This window comes from Malaclemys terrapin, chromosome 21 (assembly GCF_027887155.1).
Source record: "Malaclemys terrapin pileata isolate rMalTer1 chromosome 21, rMalTer1.hap1, whole genome shotgun sequence".
NCBI classification, from domain to species: Eukaryota; Metazoa; Chordata; order Testudines; family Emydidae; genus Malaclemys; species Malaclemys terrapin.
In genome coordinates, this window is record NC_071525.1 from 11578437 (window position 1) to 11588945 (window position 10509).

Below are 10509 nucleotides of genomic sequence, written 5' to 3' on the forward strand. Positions count from 1 at the left end.
GGACAAGGAGGCTGGGCAGGCAGTGATGGCTCCCGGGCAGCAGGGAGAGTAGTTTGGAGCAGGAGCTGGGACTGGAAGCTCCCCTCTCCTGGGGGCTGTGTGGGGCCATGGCTGCGGAGCCATGACAGCATCGTCCTGATGGGACCAAGAGAAAGAGAATGGGGACACAGGGGTGACAGGGTCTGAAGGGAGCCCGTGTGCCCACGCAGGCCCAGAGCCTGCCACAGAAAAGGTGTGTATGTGTGTGTGTTGTATGTGTGTGCAAGCATGCAGTGAGAGGGCTGCGTGTGTGTGTGAGCACTCATGCGTGACTCTAATGGGGTACTGCCCTCACACCCTCCCCAGCCTGTAGCCAGGCGGGGAGGAGGTCTCAGCCCCATCAATTGCCCTGGGACGCTCGCTGGGGGGGGGGGCGTGTCTCTCCTTCTGATGGTGTTAGAGGACGCTTCCCATAAATGATTCAGTCCATTTGACTCCTTTAATGGAACTGCTCTGTACATGCCACTCGCTGTGGCCAGCCCGGTACCCCCTGTGCGACACACACGATCTACAGACTGATACCTCTCTCCTGGGAACAGTGCCACTCGGCTCTTACACCACTCTCCACAGATGAAGGGCGCATCACCAGCCGCAGTCTACAGAGGCAGAAACTGAGGCACAGCTTGGGAAAGGGAGTTTCCCAAGGTCACACAGGGACACATCAGTAGCAGAGATGGAAACAGAACCCAGGAGTCCGGGTTCCCTGCCTGCCACACTAGAGCATGATGACTGAACCATGCAATAACCAAAGTTGGTGTAGAAGCTTCTACCCCACCTCACCCCAAACCCCCACCCCAAACCCCTCCCCATCAGACCCCATCAACCCTGACCTCAGGGACCCCCCTCAACATCTGTCCCCATCACTCCTAGGAACCCCTGCTTCCCATCTGACCCCATCATCCCAGTCCCAGGGAGCTCCCTCCCCACCTGACCCCATCACCCCTGGCTCCAAGGAGCCCCCTCAACATCTGTCCCCATCACCCCTAGGAGCCCCTTCCCCTACCTGATCCCATCATCCCAGTCCCAGGGAGCTCCCTACCCATTTGACCCCATCACTCTTGGCCTAGAGAACCCCCTCCCTATCTGACCCCATCACACCCAGCCCCAGGGAGCCCCCTCCCCATCTGACCCTGTCACCCCAGCCCCAGGGAGTTCCCTCCCCACCTGACCCCATCATCCCTTGACCCAAAGAGCCTGCTCCCCATCTGACCCCATCACCCCCAACCCTAGGGAGCCCCCTCCCCATCATCCCTGGCCCAGAGAGCCCCCTCCCCATCTGACCTCATCACCCCTGGCCCCAGGAAGCCCCCTCCCCATCTCACCCCATCATCCCTTGACCCAAAGAGCCTGCTCCCCATCTGACCCCATCACCCCAACCCTAGGGAGCCCCCTCCCCATCATCCCTGGCCCAGAGAGCCCCCTCCCCATCTCACCCCATCGCCTAAGCCCCAGGGAGCCCCCTCCCCATCATCCCTGGTCCAGAGAGCCCCCTCCCCACCTGCCCCCATCACCCGGCCCATGAGTAAGGTGTATCCCTCATTCCAGCTGGAACCTGGACAGGCTGTGCAAACCCCAGGGCCCCCTAGAGAAACAAGGTGTTGAGCTGTAGAGGGGCACTTCCCAGGCTGCTGGGTACTGTCTGCCCTTCCCCCACCACATTCCATACTTGTGTGCGGCTGGTGCCGGGTGCATCATGTCACGACACACATCCTGACATGTCGTGATACAGCTCACCCCACTGTGTGTGTGTGGGGGGGAGTATTACCAGCTCTAGGCCTTGTTTGTGTGCATTAAGGAGTCTCCCTAGCCGTGGGGGTGGCTATGCCACGGGTGAGGGGTTCTCCCACTCCCCACAGGCAGAAATGGGGAAAGGGCTCAGCAATCCTGTGAAAGAGGCACAAAGGTCAGCGCTGGGACCCTGAATGTTGCTACTGCCCTGGGAGCTCAACCCAAGAGCCCTGCCCTGCGTTGGTGCCATCTTGGGGATGCCCCCGAAGTGGCTGGGATTGTTCATGGGCTTCCCGTGGGCAGGAGCAGCGTCGGAGCTCCCTGGATCTGCACAGAGGGTGGATGGAGCCGTGGGGCTGGGCACACAGCGGGGAGGTTCTTGCTTCCTGGGTTGCTTGGAGCTGGAGCGTAGCTGGGAGTCCCGCTGCTTGCAGGGGGTGCTCTCCTCCCCGCCCCTGGGAGCGCTACTTCTGGCACGGCGTGTAGCTGACGTGCTGCGCGCTGCCGTGGTAGGGGTGCAGGTGACCACTTCTGCATGGGCCAGAAGGGGCACTGTCTCTGTGGGCAGGGATAGGCAGCGTGAGGTCACTCCTCCCTGTCCCTTTAGCACCCGGCCCCCTCCGCCGGCTCACTTTGTGCCAGGACCCGGCCTGCCCACAGTCTGCTCGTCCTCAGGGCGCATGCAGGGTCGCTCTGGGTGCCAACGCAGCCGCTTCGGGTCACAGCATCACCCTGAGTCTCGGGCTCCCTCCTCCCTGGTCTCACTCTATCGTTCCAGCCTCTTCCAAGCTCTGCCCATTTCCCCTCTTTTTCCTTAACCCCCTTTCTTTCCCTGCCCCCTCCCCCTTGTTCCCCACCTCCCTTCCGCGGCGCCCTCTTCCCCTAGCCCAGAGGCCTCACCTGATCTCGATGGGCACCACAGGCTGGCACTGCCTCCGTCTGCAGTACCACAGGAGGGCCCAGAGGATCGAGAGCAGCAGGATCAGAAGGAAAATGGCCCCCAGGACAGAGCCCACAATGAGCCCCACGTTCCTTGAACCTGCGGAAGGGGAGCAAACCTGTCACCTTCTCCCCTCCCCGCACCGGGCTGCGACACATGCCCAGAAAGCATCGCAGGGACTTCTGGCCCCATTGACACCCCTGCCCGACGGGCACTGAGCCATATTCACTCTGCATGCCCCATGGGCGTCCCCTGCTGGGCTGCCCATGAGACCCTGGCCTGGCCCATGTAATCCATGGGGCCCTGCATGGGCAATAGGTCCTGTGAGAAGGGGCCTGCTGCGCGGGGTCAGTGCTTTAGCCTGGAGCTGCAGCTCGGCCCCAAGAACCTGACCCTCCCTGGCAACTGGTCAAAGGACTCAGCCCTGGCAATGGGGGAGGGGATGGGGGAGTCTCCATTGTTGTCTATGGGCCATTGTTCCCAATGCGGGAGGCAAGAGGGATTAGAATCATAGAGGTTAAGGCCAGAAGGACCCATCAGATCATCCAGTCTGCCCTCCCGTACATCACAGCCCACCAGCCCTCCCCCCACAGCGCCCCCATAGAACCGGGATTACACTAAAGTATCACAGCCCAGCAGAGCCCTAGCTGGGCCGAGTCTCCATTGTTCCCTATGGGAGGGTTCTCTATTGTTCTTTATGGGGGCCTCTCCATTGTTCCCTATGGGGAAGTGGGTTCTCCATTGTTCCCTGTGGGGGCTCTCCATTGTTTCCTATGGGGAAGGGGGCTCTCCATTGTTCCCTACGGGGAAGGGGGGTCTCCAGTGCTCCCTGTGGGCTGCTGGGAGCTGAGCTCTGTTCAGGCTCCGGCCCCTCGGGCTGCCCCTCACACTGACATCCCCTCAGAGCGCTCACAACACCAGGCTGGTCCCGCTTCCAGCCCAGCCTGGGCTCAGGGCTCAGCTACAAGGAGCTACTGCCAGACACTTAGGTCCTGCCCCGCTGGGCGCTCTGGCGCTTGCCCCCTGTCCTGGCCTTGTGCCCCCCATCCTACCTGTGTAGCCGGGGCGAGGGACGGAGACGCGCACCATGCACTGGCTGTAGCCCACCCTGTTGGTCACGCGGCAGCAGTAGGTCCCGGAGTGCTCCTGCGACAGGCTCTGGATCATCAGGTCCCCAGAGGCTTGCCCTGCACAGGAGAGACCCAGCCCTGAGTGAGCCCCCACAAAGTACCCCCCAACAGGCGGCACCAGCTCCTCCACCCCTAGGGGGCCCTGGGACAGCGCAGGGCAGCCAGAGTCCCCTGGCAACACATCAGGGCCATGCCTGGGCCCACCCCCAAAAACACCCTGGCTGCTCCATCCATGAAAAGGGTCCCCCAGGTGCCAAGACTTGAGGAAACTCATGTCATAGACATTGCCAAGGGGAGGCTCCCAGCTCAGCACAAGAGCATCCCACCCTCCAGGGACCCGCACGTCTCCCCTGCACCATCCTGGGGCAAACACCCCACGATGAGCTCAGCATAGCGAGCAGCCCACCTCACAGGGACCCCCCGCCCACTGCTTACCCTGCACTGTTCTGGGGGGCAGCCAGCCCATGGCATAGTCCCCTCCCATCTTGGACCACTGGTAGGAGAGGGGAAGGGAGCCCCCGTCAGAGTAGCACCTAAGCATGAGGTCGCCGCCCCTGACCGGCTCCCCGTCCATCCAGCACCGAGGGGTGGCCGGCTTCTCTAGGGAGGGACACAAATTGCGACAGTTAATGGGAGCTGGTAAGGAGCAGCAGGAATGGACAGGCAGACACGGCCATGCTCAGAGATAGACAGACAGGCAGGCAGAGCCTGGGTACAGCAGGCATGAGGTGGCAATGCCCCCTGAAAGGGGGAGTCAGAGGATGGGGATTGCTGATGGGCAGGCAGAGACGGATTGGTGGGCAGGGGTTGGTCTGGGATCAGAGCATGGGGACTGGTGGGCAGGGTCAGTGGGCTGGAGTCAGCACATGGGGACTGGCGGATGGGGTCAGTGGGATGGTGATTGGGTGGCAGGGTTGGTGGCCTGGGGTCGGCGCATGGGGACTGATGGGCAGGGTCGGTGGCCTGGAGTCGGCGTATGGGGACGGGCGGGCAGGGTCAGTGGGATGGTGACTGGGTGGCAGGGTTGGTGGCCTGGGGTCGGCGCATGGGGACTGATGGGCAGGGTCGGTGGCCTGGAGTCGGCGCATGGGGACTGATGGGCAGGGTCGGTGGGCTGGGCTCAGTGCATGGGGATGGGCGGGCAGGGTCAGTGGGATGGTGACTGGTGGCAGGGTCGGTGGCCTGGGTCGGAGCATTGGGACTGATGGGCAGGGTCAGTGGCCTCGGGTCGGTGTATGGGGACTGGCAGGCAGGGTCAGCACATGGGGACTGGCATGCAGGGTCGGATCAGCAGGCAGTGTCTGTCCACAGGGAATGGCGGGCGGGGACAGTGGGCAGAGGCAGGTGTCAGGGGGTGGGAGGGTGCTAGTGATGGTAAGGTCAGTGGTTGGAGTTTAGATCTGTGGGCAGGGTTAGGTTGTGGGGGTTGGGTCAGTAGGTGGAGTTTGGGTTAGTGGGTTGGGTCAGTGGGTGGGGATTGGAACTCACCTAGCACAGTGATAGTGACCTGGTGGGTGTCGACAGTGGGTGGGGGTGGGTCAGTGGGTGGGGGTGGGTTAATGAGTGAGGGTTGTGTCAATGGATGGGGGTATCAGCAAGGTTGGTGGGACTCACCTAGCACAGTGACGATGGCCTGGTGGGTGTCAGCAGGGATTGGTGTTGGGTGAGTGGGTGGAATTTGGGTCAGTGGGTGGGTTTGGGTTAATGGGTTAGGTTGGGTCAGTAGGCAGAATGTGGGTCAGTGGGTGGTGGGGGGATCAACAGGGAGGTGGGACTCACCTAGCACGACAAGGGTGACCTGAGGGGTGTTGGCAAGGGTTCATGTTAGGTCAGTGCGTGGGGTTGGCTTGGCAGGGGTTGGGCCAGTGAGTGGGCTTGGTCAGTAGGCAGTGGATGGGTCGGAGTCAGAGGCAGATTAGAGGTTTGTAGGGGCCTGGGTCAGAGAAAGTGGGGGCCCCTTTTGCCTGCAGAGCAAGCCCCTGCCCCCCGGCAGGAGTGCTGGGTGGGCGAGTGGGTTGGGGCACGGGCACCCATTTCTCTGGGGGGCCCCCAATTGGCTGGGGCCCCTGGAAACGGGCCCAGTTGGCCCAGTGGCTAATCTGCCACTGATGGGGGTGAGGGGCCAGCAGGCAGGGGCGGGACTCACCGAGCACAGTAACGGTGACCTGGTGGGTGTCGACAGTGGCTTTCTTCACCCTGCACTCGTAGGTGGCCGAGTCTGACATCTGCAGGTTTGCCAGAAGGATGGAGGCATCATAGAGGCTTGGGTCCTGGGCCACAAATGACACCCTCTGCTGCAGGCCTGGGGCACTGCCGTACCTGATCCTCTGGTCCTGGTAGATCAGGAACTGATGGGGAGGAACCGAGCAGCAGTGAGCTATGGTGGGTGGTGAGCAAGGGGGACTGGAGACCGGCCAAGGGGCAGAACAAGAGCAGGAGCAGCACTCGGGGCTGAGAATCCAGGTCCTTAGGGACTGTCCTGTACAGGGAGCTGCTAGAGATGCATGACCTACACCAGCGGTTTTCAAACTGCAGGTCGGGACCCCAAAGTGGTTGCAACCCAATTTTAACGGGGTCACCAGGGCTGGTATTAGAGTTGCTGGGGTGTGGGCCCATGCCTCAGCCCCAGTCCCAGTCCCAGCTCTACCACTGAGGGCTGAAGCCCAAGCCCCACTGCCCAGGGCCAAAGACCGAGGGCTTCAGCCCTGGCTGGTGGGGCTCAATTTCCAGGCTCCCCACTTGGGGCTGAAACCCTTGGGCTTCGGCTTTGCCCCCTCCCCCAGGATGGTGTGGCTCGGGCAGGCTCAGGCTTCGGTCTCCCCTCCAGGGGTCATGTAGTAATTTTTGTTGTCAGAAGTGGGTTGTGGCGCAATGAAGTTTGAGACCCCCCGGTCTACACTGATGGCAGTGGGTGTGCGGGGGCGGGGGCGGGAAATGCCCTGGCCCAGGGACTGGGGCCGACTGGGCGTGGAGAGGCTGGTGGAGCCCAAGCAAGGTGAGCTCAGTGTCCAGGCATGGGGAGGGGGGGATGTAAGGGATTCTGTGAAAGGCGGAAGTGCAGGGCCCGGGGGAAGGAGTCATGGCTCCAGGAGCAGAGAGTGACAGCCCCTCTTGAGGGAGGCCTCTTGCTGGGGCAAGTCACAGGGGCAGCTTGGACAGGACAATTCAATGGACCCTGGGGGGGGACCCGAACCTGCTGCTGGGGCTGCGCCCAGGGGAGGCTTGAGAATATGCACACACGTAAGGGTGAGGAAGGGTGGCAGGGTGCCGTCAGCCAGGTTGGCAGAGGGGGCAGCGCCCAGGGGTCTCTGCAATCTGACTGGATCCGCGGGAGATGGAATCTGAGCAAGGACCCAGTGCTGGGCAGGGGGTAGCAGCCCATGTGCCCCCTCCCCCATGGGGGGGAGGGGAACTGAGGCAAAGGCAGGGGCAGAAACTTGGCCAAGGTGTCCCAGGAAGCCAGGGGCAAAGCTGGAAACAGACCCCAGGGGTCCTGCTCCCAGCACAGATTCCAACCAGGCATTTGATGGGCCTTGCTAAGAAAGTGGGATGAGGGACAGGGCTCAGACTCACCGGCAGCCTCTGGTCAGGGTTCACCATGGTCCATATGATGTCCAGGTTGGTGGGTCCATTGTCCTCAGGCTCCAGGATATAGGGGCAGCCCAGCCTCACAGAGTCCCCCTGGGCCAGGTACAGCACCTGCTGGCTCTTTGCATTGATCCGCACAGCCTCCAGCAGAGCTGAGGGACAGACAGAGAGCTGCCCATCAGGACAGGACAGACAGACTAGTGCTGGGCAGAGCATCTGCAAAGAGTGGGAGGAGTCCGCGGGCGCCTGCTGCGGAGACTGAGCCCTTCCCGCAGTGCCCAGAGCCAGCTGTACAGGGAGCCAGTCCAGTGGCCTGCCAGTGTGGGAGCAAGTGAGCAGATTGTCAGACAAGGGGCTCTGGGGGAAGCATGTCCCATCAGCTTTTAGAAGATAGGGGGGCATTATCCACGCAGGGACTAGGCTGTGCCCTGGGCAGAGATGGGCTCCTTTCACTGGAGCTGGGCTCTATTTCTCAGTATTTGCTGCAAGGATCCGCTTGGCCCTGTCAGAATACAGCGAAGCAGGGTGGGTTTTGCCCTGTGTCTGAGGCCAGTGCCCCTGGGGTGATCTCTGGTTAGTAATTAGTGCAGGCCAGTGAACTGAGACAGCCCCTAGGGGGCGCCACACTGGGGATGCTGGGGCTTGATCTGAAATTCCGTGCAGCAGAGGGCACACGAGTGTGCCAGTCCAACACATTCCAGCCACCAGAGGGCAGCGTCCTGCACAAAGCCCCCAGCGGATGAAGTGAACAATTTCACTCAACTGACTTTTAAAGTTGCCAGTTTCAGCAAGAACACACCCAGCCTTAGTACTCTGGGAGAGCAGCCTGCTACCAGCCTGAGGGGACCTCCCCAGTGTTTCATTGTTGTGTAATTAATTAGTGACTCTTCGCAGAGCACTTTCTAGGTGCAGTGTAATCCAGGTGCAAAGGGCCCTCACCAGTGTCGCTATGTGGGAGGACAGAGCCGGAAGGGAACATGCGCGGGAGAAGGGTGCTGTTGGCTGATGGTCACTCCTTCTGCAGCTGAGGGGATTCCAGCTCATGTAGCTACACATATGCTAGCTTTGATCAAGCAACCGGCGCACTAAAAATAGCAGCGTAGCTCTGGCAGCACAGACGGTGGGATGGGCTAGCCACCTGAGCAAGCACCCGGAGTCCTGGGTGGGACCGAACTGGGGGTAGTTATCCCAAATCTCCTACCACACATGCCGTGGCATCTACACTGCTCTGTGTAGCACAATGGTTCCCAACCAGTGGTACATGAACCCCCGGGGGTACACAGAGATACATCAACTCATCTAGATATTTGCCTAGTTTTACAAGAGGCTACATGTAGCGAAGTCAGTACCAACTACAATTCCATACAATGACTTGTTTATACTGCTCTATGTACTATGCAAGGAAATGTAAGTACAATATTTATATTTCAATCGATTTATGTTATAATGATATGGTAAAAATGAGAAAGTCAGCCATTGTTCAGTAGTAGTGGGCTGTGACACTTCTGTATTTTTATGTTTGATTTTGCACGCAAGTAGTTTTTAAGTCAGGGGAAACTTGGGGTTCACAAGACAAATCAGCCTCCTGAAAAGGGGACAGTAGCCTGGGAAGGTTGAGAACCACTGCTGTAGTGCACTAGCTCAATCAAAACTATTCTGTGTCCACCGACCTGATCTGGAAATTACACCTCCAGCTCCAGTGTAGACGGACCATAAGAGGTTTCTCTCTTGCTGCATTTTGTTAGCGCTGCTCCATACGGGAAGTGCCCGATTTATGGAGCCGGAGCACTTTTGTGATGCACTAAGGGCTTGAGTACACAGGTGACAAGTGACCGGCACAGCAACATGGCTACAGGGGAATAACTATTTGGCTCTAGCTCTGCCTGCTAAACTGCCCGGTGTGAACGCTGCTCCAGAACAAGAATGATTGTATTCCAGTATAATCGCTCCTATTCCATAATGAACTCCCTGTTATTCTGGAATCAAGTGTCCCTACAGGGAAGTTATTCCAGCACAGCTATTATTGTTATTACTTATTAGGTGTATTACTGTAGCACCTAACAGCCCCATCCAGGGACCAGGCCCCATGGTGCAAGGAGCTGTACATTATTTATTAGGTGTATTATCATAGCGCCTAGCAGCCCCAGCCAGGGACCAGGCCCCACAGTGGTCAGGGCTGTGCAAATGCAAAATAAAGAGACAGTTCCTGCCCCAAGGAGCTCACAGGCTACAGCACAGGAGTTATTCCACTGCAGCTGTGCTGGGCAATTTCCCCATGTAGATGAGCCCTACATTGCTAGACTGGGAGCCATTGGGAAGGAGGAGGGTTTAGAGCCAAGTTCACTGGCATTCCCACCCTCTCCCAGATGCTGAGTTGGGGTGGGTCTGGGTGAAGCTGCTGGTCAGGCCGGGTCTTATTTACCCCAGCTGATTTGCCCATTGCAATCTGCACTGGGTCAGGGGCTTCGCCTTCCGCACCACGCTCCCTGTCGCTGGCTGGGGAGGGCCTGAGGGGTTCCTCGGAGGAGCCTACCTGGCGTTAGACACAAGAAGAGGAGCTGGACAGTCCCTCGCCCAGCCATGGTCCTGCAGCCTCTCCCAGCGCATCCAGAGCAGCAGAGAAGAGAGACGATCCTGGATGGGGAGCTCGGAGACAGGGAAGCAGAGCGTCTTGGGGCTTCTTTTATCTGCTGGGGCTGGGTGTTCCTCCTGCAAGGAGGATGCCTTTGGGGTGAGTGAGGAGGTGAGTGAGTGGCTCCAAGCCGTGAGTGTGAGCTGCCGCCCGCTCCCTCCTGTGCCTACCTGGTAATTAACCCTGGCTCGCCTGGCGTGGGCTTTCCTGCCAGCTGGGCCTGTCGCCCTGCATCCCTCTCGCACAGGGAGGCCTGACGGGCGGCTCTCTAAGCTCAGGGCTTGGGAGGGAGGTTGGCAACAGCCGGCCTCAAAGCTTTTAATGGGGCCTCAACCCAACTGCAGAGCTTACACCTAAAGCAGCAGCGGGTGCCAGTGACCTGGTAGCAGGGAGATGCCTACTCGCCCTGTGTGGTGTGTGCAGCTGCCAGGCTGCCGGCCCCTCCCCCTGCA

General features: G+C 60.0%; 1 protein-coding gene across 1 annotated transcript; it reads right to left on the reverse strand.

Moving 5' to 3' along the window:
• Positions 1–1730: 1730 nt before the first annotated feature.
• VSIG8 (V-set and immunoglobulin domain containing 8) lies at positions 1731–10019 on the reverse strand. Its single transcript, XM_054011413.1, has 7 exons — positions 9959–10019; positions 7411–7577; positions 5984–6185; positions 4273–4437; positions 3760–3894; positions 2668–2806; positions 1731–2325 (listed from the first exon to the last, which is right to left on the reverse strand). Exons 1-7 carry the CDS (start codon positions 10005–10007, stop codon positions 2232–2234), a joined length of 951 nt encoding a protein of 316 aa, XP_053867388.1. The 5' UTR covers positions 10008–10019; the 3' UTR covers positions 1731–2231.
• Between the last annotated feature and the right edge of the window lie 490 nt (positions 10020–10509).